The sequence below is a fragment of the Dendropsophus ebraccatus genome, chromosome 3, assembly GCF_027789765.1.
Source record: "Dendropsophus ebraccatus isolate aDenEbr1 chromosome 3, aDenEbr1.pat, whole genome shotgun sequence".
NCBI lineage: Eukaryota > Metazoa > Chordata > Amphibia > Anura > Hylidae > Dendropsophus > Dendropsophus ebraccatus.
In genome coordinates, this window is record NC_091456.1 from 64,887,630 (window position 1) to 64,913,878 (window position 26,249).

Consider the following 26,249-nt stretch of genomic DNA (forward strand, 5'->3'; position numbering starts at 1 on the left):
ATTGACCCCATGACCTGCAAACAATAGCTTGACACAGACATAGACTTTGCAGGTATCGTTATATGCTTCAGACATCACTACACTACAAGTGATCACTGCCCCTTTTAATGGTAGTATGACCATGAATAAGATCACCAGGAGTAGTCACAATGCATTGTCTGTTGTATATGTCAGGTGCTTTTATTCTTGGAGAAACAATGAAGATTGAAGAATTGGAAACTTAAAAACTTTTTCTGACTTTTCCTCACCAAGGATGGAAGATAATGCTTGAGCAGGGTGGAGCTGGATTGTGGGGGGAGTCAGAAAACCTATAATCGACCCTGGTTCTACATAGCATATACAACCCATTTTTTTATTGTGGTGGTCCTCTAGGTAAATTTAACACTTTTACCAGGTTTTCTGAGAGATTATAGCTGAACACTTGGGGTTCAAGTAAGGGACAGTTCATAATAAACCTGTTTTGAAGGAACCCCTTCAAAAAGTGAATACTTTCCAAAATGGACAACCCCTTCATCACTGTAGTAGTGTTACTTGTTATCTAATTCAATGTACATCAGACCTTATGTGATTTACACCAAAGTCTCCATGAAATAGATGAAATGCAATTTGTTATTGATTTATTATATAAAGATTTAAAGGTAATTATCTTTCTTTGTAGGTGACGGTTCCTCTCCACTATGAAGTAGGAATACATAGACTGTTTCATGCACTTTATGTACATTTATAATAATGATGTACTTTCTGTCCTATACATTTCTGTATTGTTGTGATATATCTAGAACATCACTAGCTTTAGCAAAATGTATTTTATATGTATTGTTACTTATATGTCGCCCACAATGCTAGAATGGTAAAATAGCTTTCTATGGGTTTACTAACAATAAGGCATACATAAATAAAAAAATTACAGAACATTAATGGGGTATTCCACTGTAAAACTTTGTGTCATTTAATAGTACTACACAAGATATATATATATAGGCAATAAGTTGTTATTAAAGCCCCTACGCTCTTTGCAAGCTTTACCAGGTCACTCACCCTCTCTCAACACTAAAAAAAACTGTTAAATGGAGTCCTCTCCATCTTGCTCATTTCTCTTTCCTCCTCTCTTTCAAGACATGGATGACATGTCCTCCATTTTTGTTGTGGGCCTCGGCCTCAGACCAATCCAGAGCACTGATGTCAGTGGTGGGGTTACTGCTGCCAAGCCGGCCCACTGCAGACACAGAGGACTGCTGATCCACTTCTCTGGAGAGTGTGTGTGTGTGTGTGTGGGGGGGGCTGTAGTCTAAGTGCCAGTCAGGAGCCGTCAGCCCACACATTATCTCCCCCACTAGCCCGCACCCTCCCTTGTCAGCCCGCACACTCACGCACTGTGCACAACCTGCCTCCCAGCCATACCCCCACTCCGGCTCCTTGCTGCAGCCGCCACAACAGTGATGACTGCCACTGTTAGAATGGCACAGTCAGAGGATCGGCGGCTCTTAATTTATTCTTTAGAGACACACTGAACATCATAGTGGCCTGCTCCTAAAGGGGCAATATAAAGTCACTCAAAAAGAGGCATGTTAAAAATATGCTACAAATGTAACTATTTCTGCTTTTGGAATGTTGATATATAAATTAGAGATGACCAAACTTACAGTAAGTTCAGGTTCCCTTAAACCAATTGCTCTGCATTTGAATCCAGCAGCTTGAAGAAGATGGATACAGTCCTAGTGATGCCTGGAAAATATTTATACAGCCATGAGCTGTAACTATGTCTTATTTTCTCAAAGCTGAGGGTAAAGATTTTGAGTGACCAGGTTCCCAAAAACCTAAACTTAACTTCACCTTAACTGTAAAGTCACTCATCTCTAATATAAATATATATAAATATATTAAAATATTTATGCCTTAGGCTCCGTTCAAGGAGTAAAACTGGCAGAATTCCAAGGCGGAATTCCCCACCGTGGAATCCCGCCAGCCTCCTTGACATACTGGTAGTCTATGAAAGGGCTTGCGCACCTCCTCTCTCCGAGCTGAAGAACTGACATGTCCATTCTTCAGCGCGGAGAGAGGAGGCGTGTAAGACTCCATTAGACTACCAGTATGTCACGGAGGCTGGCGGGATGCTGCAGTAGAATTCCACCTGCTTCACTCCGTGTTACACCTTACTATGAGGTTTGGAAAGTAAAATGCCTTTATAGGCTGGGTTTACACTACGTATATTTCAGTCAGTATTGTGGTCCTCATATTGCAACCTCAACCAGGAGTGGATTAAAAACACAGAAAGGCAAAACACACAATGATGAAATTGAGTGGATGGCCGCCATATAACGGTAAATAACTGCCATTATTTCAATACAACAGCCGTTGTTTTAAAATAAAAGCAAATATTTGCCATTAAATGACGGCCTTCCACTCAATTTCAACAGTGTGTAAACAGATCCTTTCTGTGTATTCAATCCACTCCTGGTTTTGGTTGCAATATGAGGACCACAATACTGACTGAAATATACTGTGTGTGAACTCAGCCCAGCCATATACTGTATGTAATAAAACAAATCAAGATAAAAAAACCTTTTTCGTTTTTGGAAATGTTCTCTGTCAATGTTCTCATCAACTATGTTACCAATAAAGTATCATTTAAACTGTATCGTGTATTCATGTTTTTTGGTACAAAAATATGAAATCAAGGAAAAAAAACAGTACATGGAGCTGTGTGGTAACTTATTTTTTTTATAAACAACTATTAAAAGCTAAAAATATACAGTTTATCTTGTGTTACTATAAGATTATTCACGGATCTGTTGAGGCTGGGTTCACACTACGTATATTTCAGTCAGTATTGTGGTCCTCATATTGCAACCAAAACCAGGAGTGGATTAAAAACACAGAAAGGATCTGTTCACACAATGTTGAAATTGAGCGGATGGCCGCCATTTAGTGGCAAAGATTTGCTGTTATTTTAAAACAACGGCTGTTATATTGAAATAATGGCAGTTATTTACTGTTATATGGCGGCCATCAACTCAATTTCAACATTGTGTGAACAGATCCTTTCTGTGTTTTTAATCCACTCCTGGTTTTGGTTGCTATATGAGGACCAAAATACTGACTGAAATATACGTAGTGTAAACCCAGCCTCAATTTGTACTATACTAGTTTAAATAAAGTTAAAAAAAAAAGATTAAACCAGTTTTTTTGCAGACAATACAGGTGCCAAAAGGTTACAATCTGTAAAAAAAAAAAATAGCAAATTCCATTGACTTCTATTTGTGTCCTTTTTTTGCGGATCAGACTCGTAATCTACTGATGGTGTGAATAGCCCTATAGAAATCAATGGGTAAGTCAAGAACATAATTGTGGATCTGCAATTGCAGATTGTGTGAATGAGGCCTAAATGTAAACCTCACCCCAGAAGTGGGTCAAAAACAAAGCAATATTTCCATTAAACTTTCTCCTAATTTATAATCCAGTCCGAAATATTGACCAAAATGCTAGTAGCCATGTTTCCTTGCAGTTTTACCACTGAGATTTTTTCTCTTTTGACATGTCACGTAGATGTAAAAGCAAAGTCCAACAGCCCCCACAGTAGAAAATTAGGTTTCAAGGCTTTAATTACATATCATAATTACATTACAGACAGGAAGCAATGTTTCAACCACTGTGCTCTATATCAAGTATGCTTGATAAAGACCACAAAGGTCGAAATGTTGCTTCATGTTTGTACTTGGAAATGTAATTACAGCTTTTCAGGAAGAAGCTTTCAAGCTCAGAAGCATAGACAAATTGTCAAGACAGCAGAAGATGTGTTTCACCCACATGCGATGATTGGGACTTAGACCTGCCACTCCACATGTCAGACAGAGAGGGTGAAAAAGTTTTAGACTGGGGAGCAGAAGATCCCCGTCTCTGGTCCCACTCAGCCAATCAGTGCACTGCAGCAGGACCGGAGCCTCACATGCAGCCGCGTCGCTAAGTAGGTAATGTATGCTCTCGGCGGCGGGGGGTTAACCCACATACTCACAGCGGGATGTCAATCCCGCTGCAAGTATGTGCTCTCATAGGAATGAATGGCACTGGATCCGCAGCGGATTCGGTAGGTGTGAAGGCACCCTTAAGCTGTCTTCTACTACCCGGATAACCACTTTAAAATGGATGCACAGGTGATACCAAGTTCTTATGACCTTTTGAGGGACATTTATTAAGACCGGCATACTTATACGCTGGTCTTAAATTAAGCCCTCTGCCCCATGCACTGGATTTTCTAAGAGGCACACACTTAGTTAATCTGATGGGACCTGCACCTGCCATTCAGTGGGTTCAGAAATCTACACCTGCTTCTGAGAAATTTTTCTGCCATGATTTACACCTGTCTGCAGGTGTAAACCATAAATAGGGCGCAGGAAGAGGCCACGCCTCCTCACCACCTTGCCGCATCCATCAGGTGAGTGGGGACTATGCCATGGAAAAGGCACAGATTGTTGTGCAAACTGGGTGGTTTGTGCAAAAACTGTGCCTTTTCTGTGGTTTATGCCAGAAGTGCAGTTCATTCAATATTTAGGTTTTTCTGACTCCTGGATGAAGTGTTGATATGCTCTTGGTGAAATTTTGGCAGGGTGGCCACTTCTGGTATCGTTCACTACTCCTGCAAGTTTATTTCAATTGCGGATAGTGTCTCTCACCAAGTTTAGAGTCTTATAAATTGCTTTGTAATGACTTCCAGACTTGTAGATTTCAATGACGTTAGCATCTGTGTTTAAATCTCTTTAGAACATGGCATCATGTGCTGCTTTTTTTAGATCTTCTAGTCTGTTTGATGATGCCAGAAAGGTTCTATTTAAAAGGAGTTAAAGCAGTATTATAAGGGATGTGTGCAGTGCCCTCCTCACTCATTCTCCTGCACCATGTTGAACAATACTATGGTGAGTGCAAGTCCTAACAATCCAAAACACAAACATCCAAAAGTAAAAAAACGATTAAAAAGAAATGGACTGCACCTCACAAATAACTCAAATCAAATACAATTTATTTCACATACATGCAGGGGAACAAACTGAGGGATCCCTGAGGAAGTCTGTGTGACGGAACGCTTGGGATGCTCTGCTCAACCCACCATGTGACGGCCATATTGGTTGTATTGTGCTAATATATTCTGAATGCACTTTCTTTTCTGCACTTGCACTTTAAGTTTTTGCATTGGTATTATATTTATGGTTATGGGCACAATTTTGAATCATACTTATTAATACTTTGCACTTGTATTTTTTGATTATATATACATCTTTCTACATTTGGATTATTTATTTATTGTGATACTGATCATGGTCGCTACTTGAGATATTGAGTTGGTGGGTTTGAATCCACTGGGCTGCATCATGGCCAGTGGAATGTATGTATTTTAAGTGTTTTTTAATAGTTTTGTCCCCTGCATTTAAGTGAAATAAATTGCATTTGATTTGAGTTATTTGTGAGGTGCAGTCCATTTCTTTTCAATCCATTTGGACAATCAATACATTTGTCTTGTCTCTATGACATAAAATGCAAAAATATAGACAAAAAAAAGAAAGGGCAACAGCAACCTGAAGGTGCCAGGACTTACCGCACATACTCCCTCCAGCGTAAACACGATAAAAACCTGTTCTAAGGTTTTCTAAGGTCTGAGGTTCTTAGCAAACTATTTGATCAAACAGAATGTGCCATCTCACCACACCACACCATCTTTCTGTTCTCAGAAAGATGGTCTTACTCTAGCAATGGGCTCTCTTGGGCTTACATTAACACAAACTGGGCATAAAGGATCCAACTAATGTCCGTTTAAAACATCCACAAGAGATGGGAGGAGTGTCTGTATTTTAGTCACGGTGGCATGCAAACTTTTTTGCATTTTGTGTTACATGTGGGGAGTGTGGCTGCCTCCTGTTGGCTTCCCCCACTTCATCTCCTGTGGGTGTTGTAAACAGAGATTCGTTAGATCCTTCATGACAAATTTGTAGTACTAATGTAAGAGGCCATAGCTAGAGTAGGACCATCTCTCTGAGGGCACCTTGGCGTGGTAAGATGGCACATTCTGTAAATAGTTTGCTAAGAACCTATTTTTAAAAATAAAAAAAAATCTTAGAATCGGTTTTTATCATTTGTATGCTGGAGGGAATATTAACAGTAAGTCCTGGCACTTGCAGGTTGCACTTTCCTGTCTTTGTATGACATGTCAAAAGTTTTCCCAAATCACAGTGACACTTTAAAAAATTTTTTTCTCCGGAGTAACCCTTTAACTGGTATGGGGAGTCGAATCAGCAAAATAATAGGAGTGTCAGCAAACAGCAACCTGTCCCCACCACATGTGAAGCAGACTCAACCTCTATATCTCCCCACCACACGTACAACATTTATGCACTTCAGAATGCTAGAAGGAGTTAATATGCATTGTTTTATACACTAAAATATAACTATTTTATTTGATCAGCGACATTAGCAAATAACTTTGGTTACAGTCCAATTTTATATTTTCTATTCTATTTTATTTTCCCTAGAAATAGAAATTCCCTGATTATTTTCTTGATTTGTTACTGTGAAATCCCCTTAAAAGCAACACTATATTTGCTACAATTTCACTTCCCTTAGTAAACACGCACATTTGCAAAATTGTGAGGCTACACATTAGGGCCATGTTCACACAACATACATTTTTATTCAATCACAGCTGTTGATGCGATTTGCAACAACGGCAACAACAGCCATGATTAATTATAGTGACTCACAGGAGACGTCTTCTCTTGTTGGTCACTTTTGTGTTTCTTCGCCATCATGCACGGCCATCTTGAAAACCTCTCTGGCCATCTGCGAGATAAACATTTTAGGCTCCTCTCTCCAGTATCATCCTCATCTGCTTCACAGTAACTCTCTGTGCCCCATATGGTACAGACCCCTCTCTGCCTCCATATCCCACTGTAGTACCCCCCCTCCAACTGGTTAATCCCACTGTAGTAACCCCCATCTTCCCATAGAACACACTGTAGTAACCCATATCTCCCCATAGGACACACTGTAGTAACCCCCATCTCCCCATAGGACACACTGTGGTACCCCCATCTCCCCATAGGACACATTGTAGTAGCCCCTCCTCTCCCCAGTTAATCGCCCGTGTAGTAATCCCCCTTCCCCAGTTAATCCCACTGTAGTAACCCCCCTCCTTTAGTTAATCCCACTGTAGTAATCCCTCCCTCATCATAGGTCCCACTGTAGTAGCCCCTATCTCCCTATAGTAGGTCCCACTGTAGTAACCCACATATCATAGGTCCCAGTGTAGTAGCCCCCATTCCCTCTTCTCTAGGCAGACCCATCCCTGACACAAAATAATAAAAACATATACTCACCTAGTTAGGAAGCAGTCACAGAGATTCTAGCCGGCTGTCTATCTTCTCCAAGCTGCTGCTGAGATCACAGGTCAGGGACAAAGCAGGAGAGGAGCAGGCAGCCTGACACACAGCTCAGTTCTCTGCCCCCACAGCTCCTGCTCAAGCCCTGCGGCTCCTGCTTTAATCTTCTCTCTGGTCTGTCCCTGACCTGTGATGTCATCATCATCATCATCAGTGTGTGGGAGATAAGAGGAGAGAGGAGACAGAGTGCAGGTACCGCGGGGCTGGAGCAGAGAGCTTCTGGGGCAGCAGCTGAGCTGTGTGTGAGGCTGTCTGCTCCAGAAGTTCTCTGCTTGTGCAAATAGCGCCCCGGAAGCCATTTGACACTGTCAGCAGCCACAGGAGCCGATAACATTGTCAAATGGCTTCAGTGGCCAGCGGGACACAGGGGGGCCGTCTCGGGACGACGGGACATCACCCCAAATTCGGGACTGTTACGCCAGATCTGGGACGGTTGGGAGGTATGCACATGGATGCGCCTCTATCACAATTCAGCACAAATGAAGTTCATGCGGCCGGTGCTGCAGTGCCAGCTGTGATGGTCTTCAAAGACACTGGCTGTTCTGTGATATGACCGGTGTAAACCCAGCTTAGAACTGATTTACTTAATGAAAATTGTTTTAAAGTGCTTAAAGGGTTTGTCAAGGGAGCAAAAGACAGCTGAAGCCTTCTGCTCCCTGGCACTCACATCTTCTGATTCTACATCTCAGAAGCATACCATAGGAGGGGCAGGGCCAAGTCTCAATCATCACGTGCAGATGTAGTTTCAAATAGCTGCACAGTGTCTTCCATGTTCATCTTCTTGGAAGCGGGGGGATTGCTGAAAAAGTTTCCTTCCATGCCTCTACTGTTTGTGCTTACCAAAAAATTTAGTTTCATTTTTATTAGAATTATTATTATTTTTATAGAAAACTATATGTAACATAAGTATATGTAAAAAAGCTTATCTTTTACAAATAAAATTGTCAATTGGCTAGTTCACATTTTTATAGTAATACAAGGGCCTTTTTACTTGGCTCTGGAGCCCATCAGTAATGAAAAGTGCAATAGCTAATCAGACTATATGAATGGTTAGTGATGCAGCACGGTGTCGGGCCCCCACAATCCACTAAGTAACTCTTATACCATTAGGGTAGCTTCACATGTACTGGATTTCACGCTGCGAGTTTGCAGCGAAATCTGCTGCGGATCCTGTAGTGTGAAGCTGAATGTGTCCCATACACGCTGGCTGTATGGGACCTGCCCCTTTAACCCCCCCTGCCGCCGGCCGCCCACAGTACCGGCCCCGAGCATACTTTACCTGCTCGGTGCCGCGGCTGTGTGACACTCCCGACTCCCCTCGCTCCTCTCGCTCCCCATCAGCCAATAAGTGCACAGCAGCACTGGTTTAACTGCGGTACAAAGGGTCCTGCAGCAATGTAAGCTGCAGTATAGTTGAAGGTTGTCTTCGCGCTGGTACTACAAATATTTTGTAGACTTAAACAAAAAGAGGAAAACAAACGCCAGGAATGATGATTTTTGTTTTGTTACATTATACATCAGAAAAATTCTGTTTATGTGACCAGCTGTATTCTCCCACTATTTGCTTTTGTTTCTGTGTTTACAGCAACGGGCCTTAGGCCTTATTCACACGTTCCGTAATTTACGGATCCGTATTTCCGTATCCGAGTTAGTGCACATTGAAGTTTATTGGGCTATTCACACGATCAGTAGCAGAAATGGATGAAAATCAATTCGTAAAAAAAAAGGACATGTCCTAGTGCGGACCCAGATTTTTTCACGGATGCTCTCATTGACATCAATTGTCTACGGATTGTTTGCGGATTGCAACATGTTTGGCATCCGTATTTCCGTAGAAAAATATGGATAACTCATGCTCCTATTTGCACAGCAGTATATAGAAGTGCTGGGATCTATAGTTCTCCGGATTTCTGTTGCTGAACACCGTATGCCGATTGTAGCAGAATCCTATCGTGTGCCGATTGTAGCAGAATCAGTAGACGAATGTTATAGAGGCAGTGTTAGTGATGGTATATCAGAGAGCTGGGATATGTAATACTCCACAAGGTGAAGACCATACAGAAGGGTGCCTGCTCGGAACATTGCATACTTTATATTGTGCCGAATTTAGCTGACAGGCCATTCATTCACTGCTCACAGTCTCTTAATTGATTCATTGATACTTTCCTAACCACATAGTAAACACCAATTTATTGAGCTAATTGGTAATGATGATTGGCAGCTGGGCTACAAAGGTACAAGTACCAATTACCTCAATAAATTGGGGTGTTTACAATGTAGTTAGGAAAGTATCAATAAATCAATTAAGAGCACTGAAGGCAGAACGGCACAGGAGGATCGCATAGGAGATCGCATCCTTACCGCAGGAGGGGGTCTGATGCCGCAGAGGGGGTCTGATGCCACAGAGGGGGTCTGATGCCGCTGCAGGGGGGGGTCTGATGCTGCAGAGGGGGTCTGATGCTGCCACAGGAGGGGGTCTGATGCCGCCACAGGAGGGGGTCTGATGCCGCCGCAGGAGGGGGTCTGATGCCGCCGCAGGAGGGGGTCTGATGCCGCAGAGGGGTCTAATGCCGCCGCAGGAGGGGGTCTGATGCCGCAGAGGGGGTCTGATGCCGCCGCAGGAGGAGGTCTGATGCCGCAGAGGGGGTCTGATGCCGCCGCAGGAGGGGGTCTGATGCCGCAGGAGGGGGTCTGATGCCGCCGCAGGAGGGGGTCTGATGCCGCCGCAGGAGGGGGTCTGATGCCGCCGCAGGAGGGGGTCTGATGATGCCAATCCCGGCCGAGCACGGAAGCGTCCCCGGTTGCCATGGTGATCGCAGGAGGGGTCTGATGATGCCTGTAAAGACCGAGCACAGAAGTGTCCTGCGATCACCATGGCAACTGGGGACGCTTCCGTGCTCGGTGGTGATTGCAGGCATCATCAGACTTCCGTGCTTCCGGATGCAATACGGAAGCAATACGGATGTCCAACCCGTAATTTTTAGCGGGTGGTTTCCGGACCCGAAAAAATTACGGAACGTGTGCATAAGGCCTTATACTAGTCACAGAAAAACACAGCTTTGACACTGGTGATAATACAAATCTAATTAGACCATCTTTAAATTGAGTTAAAGTGGTCCCCAACTGACCACAGCCGCTGCCACTCCTGAGACAAACTCATCTCGACTTAATGTATCCCCATGTGCATATTTAGCATGCATGATGGGAAGCTTCTTGGAGTATACAGGCATACCTCCCAACTTTTGCAAAGAGCAAAGAGGGACATGTGCGCTGCGGTCCCCATAGCCATGCCCCCATAACAACCCTCCATAGCCACGCCCCCATAGCGACCCTCCATAACCACGCCCCCATAGCAACCCTCCATAGCCACTCCCCTACAGTCACCACATGCTGCTGACTAAATAGTGCCCTATACAGTATCCAATCCCCCAAAAAATGCCCTATATAGTATCCAATCCACCATTATAGTGCCCCACATAGTATCCAATCCCCCCAATAGTGCCACACATAGTATCCAATGCCCCACATAGTATCCAATGCCCCCATATAGTGCCCCACATAGTATCCAATGCCCCATATAGTTCCCCACATAGTAGCCAATGCCCCCGTATAGTGCTCCACATAGTAGCCTATGCCCCCATATAGTGCCCCACATAGTAGCCAATGCCCCCATATAGTGCCCCACATAGTAGCCAATCCCCATATAGTGCCCCACATAGTAGCCAATCCCCCCATATAGTGCCCCACATAGTAGCCAATCCCCATATAGTGCCCCACATAGTAGCCAATCCCCCATATAGTGCCCCACATAGTAGCCAATCCCCATAGTGCCCCACATAATAGCCAATGCCCCCATATAGTGCCCCACATAGTAGCCAATGCCCCCATATAGTGCCCCACATAATAGCCAATGCCCCCATATAGTGCCCCACATAGTAGCCAATGCCCCCATATAGTGCCCCACATATTATCCAATCCCCCTTATAGTGCCCACATAGTAGCCAATCCCCCCATATAGTAGCCAATCCCCCATATAGCGCCCCACATAGTAGCCAATCCTCCTATTTGTGTGGCCCGACCAGAAAAACAATAAACTAGTAACTCACCTGTCCGCCAGTCCCAGCAGCTTCTCTCCCAGCAGAGCGCGCACTCCCGTCATCCTCTGGGGCAGGCAGCGGAGTATACAGACATTGACTGTGCCAGAAGTAATTCATGATAGAGGCTGCAGGTCACTTCCGGCACAGTCAGTGTCTGTATACCCCGCTGCCCGCCCCAGAGGATGACAGGAGTGTGCGCTCTGCCGGGAGAGGAGCTGCTGGGACCGGCGGACAGGTGAGTTACTGGTTTATTGATTTTTTTTGGTGGGGCCACACTGGGTGCCGTTCCGGGACCGCGGGATGGCACCCGCGGAATCGGGGACAGTTGGGAGCTATGTACAGGTGAAAAACATGCTAATAGTTCCTAAGTGAACAAAAATTAAACATTATACTTTTACATAGGGGCATCTTAAAAAGGTTGTCTGGGGGGGGCGGAGCGAGCGGGCAATGTGAGAAGACGTGCAGGCCGGGAGCTCCGTCCACACAGCAGCTAAAAAGGCCAGAAAAAGCGCATTTATCGCCTGACACCTGCATGGGGAAGAGGTCTAGAAGTGGCCCCCACCTACCCGCACCGCTCACCCGCTCCGGGACCGCCACCCGCACTCTGGACCGCTATTTCCAGCCGATACCCGGTGAGCCCCGCCACGCGGCACGTCCCATCCGGAGGTCCCTGCTCCGCTGCGCCGCAGATCCCTCTCGGCCCTCCAGCCTCCCGCCGGTCCTGAGCCTCTGGTCGGCGCCCACATTACCTGGCCTCCCGGTCCATTCCCCGCTGGCTGCCGGCGGCGGAGCTCCAACTTCCGGTCCGGCCGCATGTGAGGGATCGCGGGCGCCATCTTGCCTCTACACACCGCCATCCCGGCCCGCCTGTGGAAAGCCTCCGTCACTGCTGGGAGAGGCCCCAACGCCACCTGAGGTACTGTCTCTCCCTCATTGCTGCCTGGCAAACCCCTCGGCGCTCCCCCTAAGCTTGGGCACCGAGCAGCTGGACACCTCTGTGCTGTGCTCAGCTTCCAGCCAGGACTTCCCTGTTTCACAGGACTCCCTGCCCTTAGTGTCTGCTGTGTTGGCCCTGGGAATGTCAACAGCCCCTAAACCCCCCAGAGGGGACAAAGTTAAATCCTCTAAAGGGTCAGATACCCCCCACAAGCATAAAAACAAAAAGGGCCCTGAAACTGCCTCAGCTACTCAGCTTGATTTGTGGGTGCAAAATGGGGAATCTGACTCTGATGCTTCTCTCCCAGATGTTCAAACTAAAAGTGGTCTCCAAAAGCTGCTTTCTCAACTCCCCACTAAAAACGACTTCAACTCCCTTGTCGCTAAAGTGCAAAATGCTTGTAGGGAGGAGATTGCGGCTGTACGCAAAGACTTACAACACATGGCAACTAGGGTGGACGAGCTAGAGGAGCACCATGATCACACCCGCTCCTACATTTCCGAGCTACATGCTACTTCAGTTTCGCAATCTTCTGCTATGAATGATATGCAACGGCACTTAGAGGACCTAGACAACCGGGGGAGACGCAACAACATACGGCTTAGAGGGCTCCCTGAGGCTACGCAGGAGGAGGATCTAATGGCTACCCTGGAGGCTATCTTCAACTCTATCCTGGACGAGCCTGCGACTCACAAAATCAAACTGGACAGGGCCCATCGGGCCTTGAAGCCCAAAACCACAACGGGATCCCCTCGGGATGTGATTTGCTGTGTTCATGACTTTGCCCTGAAAGAACGCATTATGGCCAGAGCCCGTGTCCTCAAAGACTTTGAATTTGATGGGGCCCCTCTACAGTTATTCTCCGACCTGTCCTGGATCACCTTACAAAAGCGGCGATCCCTGCGCCCTTTGCTTGCTGTTCTCCGGGACCATCAGGCTACTTATCGCTGGAACTTTCCATTCGCCCTAACGGCCCGCCGGGACGGCCGGACTGCCACCTTTAGGGATCCAGACGACCTAGCTGCATTTTGCGACACCCTTGGGGTCCCTACCCCGAGACTATCGGACTGGACTGTCGCCCCCCCGCCCCCTCCACCCCCGGCGGTCTGGACCACGGTCTCTCAGAAGCGGCAACGTCCGAGGTCTCATACCACCTCACCCCCATCTCGGAGCTCCCCGAGTCGTGACTTCTGAATTACTTAGGAGATCTGGGCCCTCTGATCTTCTCTCCCTCCTTCTTCATTGAAAACTATTGCAACACCTGCTGGCCTTTACTCATACGTTATATTGTTTTGCATTTTTTGCTGTGTGGACTTGTTCCGTAGTTCTGGTTTACTGTAAGACCTTCTCCACTGTCTGTCTCCTCCTCTTCCTCTGGGGCTCTTCCCACTTGGCACTTCAACTTAAGTGTTTTATATTGTACCCCACTTTGGAGTGCTGCCCTCGCCCGTGCACTTGGACCACGGGATTCTGGCCCAGTGCCATGTTCTATTGGGTTTTGAATGTTTTCCTAATTTGTTCCATGTTCGTGTGTTTGTCTTGTCCATGTCCTCTTGTCTACCTTGTTTCCTTCCCTTTCCCTACTCAGGTTCTCCTTCCTCTGCTCCTGGCGCCTTTGTCTCCAGTGCTGAAAGATACTACACAGTTACCTGGGACCCCGGCTCCTCTTCTTTCTTCAGGACCCGGTGAGTTACCTCCTACGCAGATGACCATGATTATAACTCCCCATGACTAGTCTATTTTCCTTAAATGTCAAGGGCCTTAACTCTAACACAAAAAGGCGCCTACTATTGCAGGAGCTGCGAACCTCACATGCAGACATAGCATTTGTACAAGAGACCCATTTTGATTCCACAACTTGCTTTAGCTTTGCCAGACACTCGTACCCGACAGTTTACTCAGCCTCTTCTGGATGTAAAAAAGCTGGAGTGGCGATCTTGATCTCTCGCCACTGCCCCCTGCAAGTCACGACGCACTACTCAGACCCGGGGGGGAGATTTGTGATTGTAGTGGGCTCCTTGCAGGGTAAGACGGTTATGCTATGCAATCTATATGCACCCAATAAACGCCAGATTCCCTTCCTCCGTGGGGTACTTGCTCGCCTGGCCAAATATCCCCCTGCCCCCCTGATTGTGGGCGGTGATTTTAATCTCCCCTTTTCGGAAAAAGCGGATAGACATTCGGTAAGGGGACATCCCCCCTCGCCAGAATTGTCGAGGCTTTCGCGAGAGTTTCGCAAACTAATCCGTTTGCATAATTTATATGACTTATGGCGCATAGGCCATCCTACTGAGGCCTCTTTCTCTTTTTTCTCTCACCCTCATGCCACCCACACCAGAATAGACTATTTCTTTGGAAATATCCCCACAGTGCGGCTACTCCGGGATGCAGACATTGGGCCTATCTCGTGGTCTGACCACGGTCCTCTGTCGCTGACCCTACAATCTCCTACTGCCCCTACCCGTACCTGTCATTGGAGACTTAATGACTCTCTTCTAAAACATCAAATATCCAGAGACTCCATCAAAACTGCCCTCACCAATTACTATCGGGAAAATGAAGGCTCTGTCACCTCTCAGACTATCCTCTGGGAGGCCCATAAGGCAGTCATCCGAGGCCACTGTATAGCCTTGGGGACTCGCCTGAAAAAAGACCGCCAAACTCGTCTCTTGGAAACCCGGGGAAAAATTGGGGAGTTGGAAAAAACCTTGTTGGCTCGACCTTTGATCTCTACCCTGCGTCGATTGGTTGCAGCTCGTGCCCAGCTCAAAGATTTGTTGATGTATAAAGTGGAACGTCTGCTCCTATACTCACGGCAACGTTTCTATGAAAAAGGCAATAAGGCACACACTTTGTTGGCCCGTATGCTTTCAGAGAGGTCGGCTGCCCAATCTCCGCGGGCCCTAAGAGACGAACAGGGCTCCATTCACTACCATCCTTCAAAAATCTCCTCCCTTTTAACTAAGTACTTCTCCGCCCTCTACTCTCTCCCCTCAACCCTTCCATTAGACCCGGAGGCCCGCTCACGCAAAATAGGCGAATTCCTCTCCTCCTGTGAACTGCCCACATTGCCCCCGGATGCATTGGCTGACCTGAACGCCCCCATCACTGCTGAAGAGCTGGAGGAGGTCCTCAAAAATCTCCCCTCTGGCAAATCACCTGGGCCAGATGGCTTCACCTACCTATACTTTAAAACCTTCTCTGCCGAACTTGTCCCACGCTTAGTCCCACTCTTTAATGCGTTCCTGGACGGAACTGCCGTACCCTCCACTATGCTCCACTCTCTTCTTACATTGATCCCCAAACCTGGCAAAGATCCTCTGGACTGTGCCAGCTATAGGCCGATAGCCCTCCTGAACTCAGACTTAAAACTGTTCACTAAAATATTGGCCAACCGCCTGGGCTGTTGGCTACCGTCCCTAGTGAATGCTGACCAGGTGGGCTTTGTGTATAATAGACAAGGCGCGGATAACACACGGAGGGTAGTGGACCTGATAGATGCGGTTAACCTACAAGGAGAGCAGGCTATGGTGCTAAGTCTGGATGCTGAAAAGGCGTTTGATCGCCTTGGCTGGCCTTTTTTATTTGAGACACTGAAACACTTCGGATTTCAGGGCTCCTTTTTAACAGCCATCCGTGGGTTGTACTCCAGGCCGACCGCCTCTGTCAAGACCACTCATAACCAGTCTGATACCTTTGCTCTTTCTAATGGCACGCGTCAGGGGTGCCCTCTGTCCCCACTACTATTTGTTCTTTGCATTGAACCCCTGGCTGCGGCCATTAGAATTAACCCGGACATTCGGGGTGTGTCTGTTAGAGGGAAGGAGTTCAAAATCATGCTGTTTGCTGACGATGTATTACTGACTTTGACGAACTTACCCACCACTCTCCCAATTCTGCATGCTCTTTTGAACTCCTTTGGGACCCTCTCCGGATACAAAATAAACACATCTAAGACCGAAGCGCTCCCCCTTAACCTCCCGAGCTCCACTCTCCAACAACTCACTGCTAACTTTAAATATAAGTGGTCTTCCACCTCCATACGCTACCTAGGCATTCGCCTAACCCCTACTTACCATTCTTTATATTCTACTAACTATATCCCCTTATTCAGAGACATTAGAGCCCTACTAGAGAAATGGAAAGATCACTATATTTCCCTTCTGGGTCGAGTGGCTGCTGTAAAAATGTCCATTCTGCCGAAGCTACTGTATCATTTCGAAACCCTCCCAGTGAACGTTCCTAGAGCGGCACTTAAATCACTCCAAACGGCCTTGTTCCGGTTCATTTGGAATGGGAAGAGGCATAGAATTCCTAGAACGGTTATGATGTCTGGCAAAACTCAGGGCGGACTGGCTGCCCCAAACATTCTACACTACTACTGGGCCACCCACCTGAGACATGTAGCTTCTTGGTCCCAATATCATGCCTACAATAAGTGGACGGAGATAGAAAAGCGATGGCTAGCTCCAACGCACCCTAATTCCTTGCTATGGCACCGATCCCCACCCCCACCCGTAACTGGACCCTTGCTGGGACCCATCCTCTTTACCCGATATATCTGGTCCACCTGTGTGGCTAAGTTCCATCTTACTTCCCCAGCCTCTCCTATGATATCGTTCTTGCTACACCCTCAGTTTCCCCCGGGACTGGAGTCTGGGATAGTCCAGCTGTGGGGTGGAAGGAAATTATTCCAGTTTGCGGATGTGGTGAACCCCATCACTCGAACGTTGCTGACGTTCGAGGACTTGGCTCATAAACACAATCTACCTCCCACGGAGCGGTACACCTATCTGCAACTACACCACTATATGGACTCCACATTGGGGACCCTTACGGTCTCGAAACCCTCGGCATATGAACAATTGATCCGTAGAGGGCACTCCACTAAGGGTTTAATATCTGACATATATAGAATTCTAAATTCCCCTGTTGACGACTCCTTCCCCCGCCACAAATATATGGACAAATGGGAGAACATCCTCTCGACATCTATCTCCCCAGAAACCTGGCAGATTATCTGGAGTAGGGCGGCCAAGTCCTCCATCTGCACGACCTATAAAGAAACTCAGTATAAAATTCTAATGATGTGGTACCACACTCCTGAGTTGCTTCACAGATTAAACGCTACTGTCTCTCCGCTATGCTGGAGGTGCAATGGAGCGACGGGCTCCCTATACCACATTTTCTGGCTCTGCCCTTCTATCCAACCCTACTGGCAGGCAGTCTGTAATCTGGCGTCTGCGGTTCTGCAAAAACCAATCCCCGGGGACCCCAAGATCTGCCTGCTAAACCTCGCCCCGAAGACACTGGGCAAAAACTCCACCCGCCTGTTGATGCAAATCTTGATGGCAGCTAAGACCCTTATAGCTCGGCACTGGAGACAAACGACCCCTCCCTCCCGCCTAGATCTTGTAGCGCGGATCAAAGAATTGAGATCGCTAGAATATCTCACTGCTTCAATTAACAATAAAATAGAAGGCTTTGAAAGGATTTGGGAACCCTGGGATACCTACTCTTCTTCCTAAAGTACTACAGTTTGGAGGCCTGAGTCCTACCCCTCCCCCCCTTCCCTTCTGTTTCCTTCTACTGTCTTGTTAAATGTACGTCTCACTTTCTGTGGTGTAGTTTGGTTCGCTGCAGGACTTCTTGCACCTGATATAATCCCCGTTTGGGACTTCTGTTTTACTTTTTTTTTTACAGGTGACACTGCCTTTACTGCCATAGCCTCCCTTCTGCCTGCTGCTCCATTGCGGAGCGCGGTATTTTTCCTGCACTTATAATTGTTTGCTTATATGTCAGTGTCTTACCATACGAATGTTTCTTACTCCTTTATGAGATAAGCGGTGAACCTATATGTTTTGTCACTGCTCTGTTTGAATGTTATTTGAAAAAATTTAATAAAAACGACATTTATATAAAAAAAAAAAAGGTTGTCTGAGGTTTGAAGATGCCATAAACCTTTAAAAGTGAAATAAAGCCTATTGCTTTGTTGTTATGGCTACAAAATACTGTCTTAGTATGTTATATTTCTCTATAATGTTAAAATAAATTAAAAAAAAAAATTAAATAAAAATTAAAAAGTAAAACAACTAAATTTTATACTTAAAAAAAAGAAACCATTTCCTTTCCCCTAATGCTCCTAGGCCTTTGACCTTACTGGGCCTCAGTGATCCTGTTACCACAGCACCATATGGTGACATCCAATGGCTGTGAACCAAACCTTACTGCAAACAGTTACTGCTGTGATTTGACAATGCTATCATTATGTGACATCTTTACAGTTGTATTTTGGCAAACTGCAATTTATTTCCAGGTCAAACGAGAAAAAAATCATCACCTACTTTAAAAACTCTAAAACATAAAAAATAGTGTGAGAAAACTATTTTAAAATAAACATAATATATACTATACTAATTTAATGGCGCCATCTAGTGTTTCATATTTGAAAATAACATCAGGCCTTACTCACACGGCAGTATCTTTTATCAGTATTTGCTGAGTAGAAAATACTGAATCCTTTGCAACCCATTGATTTATATGGTGCTATTCATACATCCTGTAAACCCAACACAAAAAATAGGACAGGTTGTAATGTGGTCTGCAACTACTGTGCGGACACTCCAATAGATGTCTATGGGAAAGTACAACCATGCGTAATTGCGGATCCCCATTTTGTGACTTCACCAAACTTATTTTGCCTCTTCATTTTTTTTTAAACTACACCTTTAGGCTATGTTTACACTGCGTATATGTCCGGCCACATATTTTCGCGGCCGGACATACACGCGGTAAACTCCGGCCAGAGATTTACGCTACTTGCGGCCGGCTACGTACGGACCGCGAACTTACGCCCGAAGTCTACTTACGCTTCCCGAGCGCCCTACATACCGATCTGACAGCGGTATTTTACTTGGAAATCTTCGCCTAGCCCCGGACACCCCACAGAACCTTTTGGATCGGCACAAAAAGCTGCAAAAATGAAGAAATCACCACTACGTACGGGACCGCATGTAACGCTACGGGCGTAAGTTACGGCACTTTCGTCCGCAAACAATGGTCTGGTTCATTTTTTATGCTGCCGCGTACGATCCGGGCGTAAGTTCGTACGTAGTGTGAACTGTGCATCCGTACATCGTATACTTTCCATTATACACAAACTACGTAAGTCTCCGGCCGCTTATTCACGGAACGCGCTACGGCCGGAAACTTACGTAGTGTGAACATAGCCTTAATTTGCGGATCCCCAAAATACAGAGCACACTACGTATGCACTATGGATAATTTTTTCTGGATTCCGCCGTCTGATTTTGTACCGCGTTAACAGAGTTTTTGACCTGGCTACACCACTTAAAATTATCGTTTGCTTGTTCTGTCTTGTCTCTGTGTTACACTCAAATAGGTTAGGGACCGTCACTCAGTTACCTGCTGCAGCCTAGGGCAGATTGCAGTAAGCAGGCAGGGAAAGCGGAGCGGGTGCAACCAGGGCCGTATTTGCCACTAGGCACCCGTGGTCCGGTGCCTAGGGCAGCACTCCGAGGGGGGTGGCACCCGCAGGGAACACATTTTTGTTTTTTAATTTTTTTTTTTACCCCCTCCACCGCCATAGGCACCAGGCCACGGGTACCTGGTTGGTATTGATCGCCGGGGTGCAGCGCCGTGGCCGGGGTGAGACCGGAAGCTCACAGCTGTGGTCCCGGACTTCTCTCCTGCTCGGCGATGACGTCATATGTGCACGCCGCCGCCGAACAGGAGAGAAGTCTGGGACCACGGGGCTGCAGCTGTGAGCTTCCGGCCTGTGATACAGGCTGACTGTGCCAGAAGCATGCATTGGGGGGGGGCACCTGCCCAGCCTGCTCCCAGCCACTCCGTCTTCCCCCCTGCACCCCCAGCTTCTCCCCTGCCCCCCAGCCTCTCCCCTGCCCCCCTACTGCTCCCTTGCCCCCCTACTGCCCAATACTTCCATTGAAGTCTAAGGTGAAATAAATGCCACAGTTTGCCGAAAAAACGCCAAACCCTCAGCCTGCTATATTTTGAAAAAACTGCCACAGATATTTAAAAAGAAACCCAAGGAGGAGAAAAAAACACCACCCCCCAAAAAAAACATGGCATTTTTACTCAAAAAAAAATCTTGTCTTTTTGATTGCTGGCTTAGCAGTGAAGCCATCTAATAAAAAGCATCCATAACGAAGCAAGAACTGAAACCATAAAATGTCTAACACTAACCCCCGTTGTTTTACCCCAGTACCAACCTCCACTAGGCTTACAGGAACTGGTTACTGTCAGACTTGGATCATTAAAAATGATGCTCAGGGCCTTTTCGTGACGTCACTATATCTGAGAGAATTCTAACACTCCATGATCTAATAAATTAAGGGAAATAGCAGTATATGAGCATTTCCCATAATTAATGTACATTAGAAATTTGTCTAACTTTCCATAAGTAATAACATATTAAAAAATACTTTTGGCCGGACTTCTCCTATAATGGCATTGAGATCAGGGCTCTATTTGGGCCATTATATCACACCCAGGCCTTCTTGCTCTTTTTTACATTGAAGTTAATTCGCAATGACATGGCATTTTTACTAAAAAAAAATCTTGTCTTTTTGATTGCTGGCTTAGCAGTGAAGCCATCTAATAAAAAGCATCCATAACTAAGCAAGAACTGAAACCATAAAATGTACAACACTAACCCCCGTTGTTTTACTCCAGTACCAACCTCCACTAGGCTTACAGGAACTGGTTACTGTCAGACTTGGATCATTAAAAATGATGCTCAGGGCCTTTTGGGTGTCCTTGCTCCCCAAAGTATCCCATACATGTATTCAATGAATACATTAGGAGGGCACCGAGCAGGGAGGGAGAGAGGTACCTATACATCTACCTCCCACCTTCCTCCCTGCTCGGTGCTGGGCATATATACACAGTACTACTTCTCATAGTATAAGCTGAGGATGGGTGGAGTAGTACCTGTGATATCCCCAGCACATCGCCGCTGCCGCCGCCCGCGTGGCTTCTCACACTTTACACACGCCGCCCGCGCCACTTCATCATACCCCTTCCTCCTCCCGGCTTTAGACGTGTAACTATCCCGCCGCCGGCCGCCGCTCCTCAAACTATCCCGCCGATGACTCCCCTCTCTGCTCCTACATACCGGCTCCCGGTCGGCACTGCAAGCCGGCCACGTCAGACCTCCCCCACCCCGCAGGGAGCACAGCGCGGGTGGGGGAGGGCTGACGTGGCCGGCATGCAGTGCGGACCGGGAGCCGGTATGTAGGAGCAAAGAGCGGCGGCCGGTGGCGAGGAGTCAGCGGGATAGTTACACGTTTGAAGCCCGGAGGAGGAGGGGGTATGATGAAGCGGCGCGGGCAGCATGTGAAGTGTGAGAAGCAGCGCTGGCGGGGGCAGCGGTGATGTACTGGGGATAGCAAAGGTACTACTCCTCCCATCCTCTGCTCATACTACCTCTCTCCTTCCCTGCTCGGTGCCCTCCTAATGTATTTATTCATTGAATACATTTATGGGATACTTTGGGGAGCAAGGACACTTGCTCCCCAAAGTATTCCATAAATGTATTCAATCAAAATGTAATGTACATAACACTTATACATACACATTCATTGATTCAATAGAGTGTCCAGCAGGGGTGCACTATATATAGAGGTCAATGGTACTCATTGACTTCTATATATAGTGCGCCCCCTGCTTGACACTCCATAGGAATTACATCCTTCGTCGTGACGTCACTATATCTGAGAGAATTCTAACACTCCATGATCTAATAAATTAAGGGAAATAGCAGTATATGTGCATTTCCCATAATTAATTTACATTAGAAATTTGTCTAACTTTCCATAAGTAATAACATATTAAAAAATACTTTTGGCCGGACTTCTCCTATAATGGCATTGAGATCAGGGCTCTATTTGGGCCATTATATCACACCCAGGCTTTCTTGCTCTTTTTTACATTGAAGTTAATTCGCAATGACATGGCATGTTGTTGTCCTACTAAAGAATAAATGTGGAGCCAATCTGATGGTATTACATGACTGATAAGTATCTGCCTGAATTCCTCAGCACTGAGGACACCATCAATCCTAACCAAATTGAAATGCATCCCCATATTTTCAAGATTTCACCATGTTCCACTGTTGCAAGCAGACACTCACTATTGTACTGCTTTCCAGCCTTTTCTTACAGCTAATTATTATTTTTTTTTACTCATCAGTGCACAGCACAGCATCAGCGCACAGCACTGCACCCTAGTTCCTATGCTTTCACACTAAGGCCCCGTGCACACAGGGCAAGAGCGGCAGAATTGTCCGCTGCGGAATGCTGCCAGTAGAGATGAGCGAACTTTTCAAAAGTTCGGTCCGACCGGACTTTCAGATTTCTTCGGATTTCATAGTTTAAAGCATCTTTATGATACAAGGGTAGTGTATTTGGTTGAATTTAGGGCTCTACATGTCAGTAAAATCATTATCTTTTCAAAATCTCAAAGTAAATTTTTTTTTAGACTTCAATATTCACCATTACAGGGCCCTTGCACACTGAGCAATTCTCGAGGAATTGTAGCTGAAAGATTTCTGCTTGAAATTCCTCGCCTATTCTGCTCTGGCGGAATTCGAGCGGAATTTGAGCGGAATTTGAGCGGAATCCGCGCGGAAATCAAGCGGAATGCAAGCGGAATTACCAGCGGAATTCAAACCCCATTGACTTCTATAGGATTCCTCTAGCGGAATCCGCCCAAAGAATTGACATGTACATTCTTTGGGCGGAATGCGGATTCTGCGCGGAATCCGCGCGGAATTCCGGACGGAAATTTACTCTGTGTGCACGGGCAGTCGGAAATCCCATTGTTCTCTATGGAAAGGGCAATGTTGCATTTACACGGGCGGAATTCCACGCGGATTCCGCCCGCTTTTTATGGCGGAATTCGGGCGGAATTCCGCGAGAATTGCTCCGTGTGCACATACCCACAGGGTCTATGCAGGAAATTCACCATTAGGCTATGTGCACACTGAGGAAAAGGGGAGGAATTCAGCTTGAAATTCAGCTTGAAATTCAGCTTGAAATTCCTCCCGTAAAAAATGTACAGAGCAAATTCCCATTGTGTTCAATGGGTTTTCTGCTCTGTTGTTCACACTGCAGAATTTCAGAGCAGAATTTTCTGCCGCAGATCTGCTAGAGGAATCCTATAGAAGTCAATGGGGGGCTTAAATTCTGCTTGAATTCTGCCTGAAAACTTTCAGCTACAATTCCTCGAGAATTGCTCAGTGTGCAAGGGCCCTTAGGGTATGTGCACACTGAGCAATTCTAGCGGAATTCTGCCCGAATTCCGCCATATAAAGCGGGCGGAATCCGCGTGGAATTCCGCCCGTGTAAATGCAACATTGCTCTTTCCATAGAGAACAATGGGATTTCCGACTGCCCGTGCACACAGAGTAAATTTCCGTCTGGAATTCCGCGCAGAATCCGCGCAGAATGTGCATGTCAATTCTTTGGGCGGATTCCGCTAGAGGAATCCTATAGAAGTCAATGGGGTTTGAATTCTGCTGGTAATTCCGCTTGCATTCCGCTTGATTTCCGCACGGATTCCGCTCAAATTCCGCCCGAATTCCGCTCAAATTCTGCCAGAGCAGAATAGGCGAGGAATTTCAAGCAGAAGTCTTTCAGCTACAATTCCTCGAGAATTGCTCAGTGTGCAAGGGCCCTTACAGGGTCTATGCAGGAAACTCACCATTAGGGCCCTTGCACACTGAGCAATTCTCGAGGTATTGTAGCTGAAAGACTTCTGCTTGAAATTCCTCGCCTATTCTGCTCTGGCAGAATTTGAGCGGAATTCGGGCGGAATTTGAGCGGAAATCAAGCGTAATGCAAGCGGAATTACCAGCAGAATTCAAACCCCATTGACTTCTATAGGATTCCTCTAGCGGAATCCGCCCAAAGAATTGACATGTACATTCTTTGGGCGGAATGCGGATTCTGCGCGGAATTCCAGACGGAAATTTACTCTGTGTGCACGGGCAGTCGGAAATCCCATTGTTCTCTATGGAAAGAGCAATGTTGCATTTACACGGGCGGAATTCCACGCGGATTCCGCCCGCTTTTTATGGCGGAATTCGGGCAGAATTCCGCTAGAATTGCTCAGTGTGCACATACCCTCACAAGGTATATGCAGGAAATTCACCATTGCAGGGACTATGCAGGAAAAAGGTCACAAATGCAGTGAAGGAGCAGCAGTAGTCATTGGAGGCCACAGGAGGTCCAGCAATAGTCATTTGAAGCCAGTACAGGAGCAGCAGTAGTCAACATGGAGGCCAGGCAGGAGCAACAGTAGTCAACAATTGGGTATATAGCACTTTTTTTTTTAAAGATATAATGCTATGCACCTGAACCAGGTATTTTAGTCTCTCAGGATAAGACGGATGTGATATACACACTTTCAATCAGAAGGGTCCAAGTATAGAAATTGGGTATATAGCACTTTTTTTAAGATACAATGCTATACACCTGAACCAGGTATTTTAGTCTCTCAGGATAAGACAGATGTGATATACACACTTTCAATCAGAAGGGTCCAAGTATAGAAATTGGGTATATAGCACTTTTTTAAAGATACAATGCTATACACCTGAACCAGGTATTTTTGTCTCTCAGGATAAGACAAATGTGATATACACACATCAGAAGTATAGGACTTGTATATCTGTACTGCACGTTTTGGTTCCGTTTGGACCCTTTTCTGTCCAAGGCCTAATCTATCTATCTTTCGCCCTCTCTATATTTCTCTCTCAATCACTAGATGTTTCTTTTCTCCGCTTTCCTAATCTTTTCTTTCCTTTCCCACAATATCTTCACAGTAGTCTGTAGTACACAACAGCAGCTTTCTTCCTCTCTCTCTCTCTCCCTCTACACACTGTGTGGTGTGGTCATGTGACGCTCCTTTTAAAGCAATACCTACGTCACACAGGGGGTGGGCTAGTACAAAATCCCTGCTGATTGGATGTGTTCCGGGCATCATGGGAAAGCGCTTTTCCCGCCTGGAACATTTCCTGCTTTCTAGAATGGCAGCTGCCCTTTAAAAAGCAAGAAAAAAAAATCGGAGCGGATTTCCAAAAATCCGAATCCGATCGGATTTGTAATTTTTGGAAAATCTGAACCTGATCCCATACCGGGTGAATCGGTTTGCCGCCAGCCTCCATGTCAAAATGACAGTCTATGGGAGGCTCGTGCATCTCCTCTCTCTGTGCTGAAGAATGAACATGTTCATTCTTCAGCGCCGAGAAATGCACACTGAGCAAAGGAGTCGGATTTTCGAGAGGAATACGAGCGAAATTCCGCCTGTTAGAATTGAGCAAAGCACTTTTCCATTGCTTTCAACGGGCTTTGCGCTGTGCTATTCAGACAGGAATTTTCATCCAAAAATTTTCGTTGTGGATCCGCTTTCCGCCCAAAGAAGTGACATGTTACTTCTATGGGCAAATTCCGCTAGAGGAATCGTATAGAAGTCAATGGGGCTTGAATTCTGCTTAAATTCCGCTTCTATTCTGCCAGGGCGTTATGATAGGGAGGCTGGTGGAAAATTCCGCCGCTCTTGCTCTGTGTGAACGGGGCCTTTGGGCGGATTCTGCTAGAGGAATCCTATAGAAGTCAATGGGGCTTAAATTCTGCTCGAATTCCGCTTACATTCAGCTTGAATTCTGCTCAAATTCTGCCTGAGCTGAATAGGCAAGGAAATTCAAGCAGAAAACTTTCCTCTACAAGGGCGGGTTCACACTACGGA

The 26,249-nt window shown here is 46.2% G+C and overlaps 1 protein-coding gene across 3 annotated transcripts in view; it reads left to right on the forward strand.

Moving 5' to 3' along the window:
• Positions 1–2,228, forward strand: part of LOC138787136 (programmed cell death 1 ligand 1-like) — a 55,345-nt gene extending 53,117 nt beyond the window's left edge. For all 3 annotated transcript variants that reach the window (XM_069964280.1, XM_069964282.1, XM_069964281.1), the window contains one exon: positions 659–2,228. In XM_069964280.1, the coding sequence (XP_069820381.1) occupies positions 659–681 (23 nt within the window). In that variant the 3' untranslated portion in view covers positions 682–2,228. The remainder of the gene's footprint in view (positions 1–658) is intronic.
• The last annotated feature ends 24,021 nt before the right edge of the window (positions 2,229–26,249 follow it).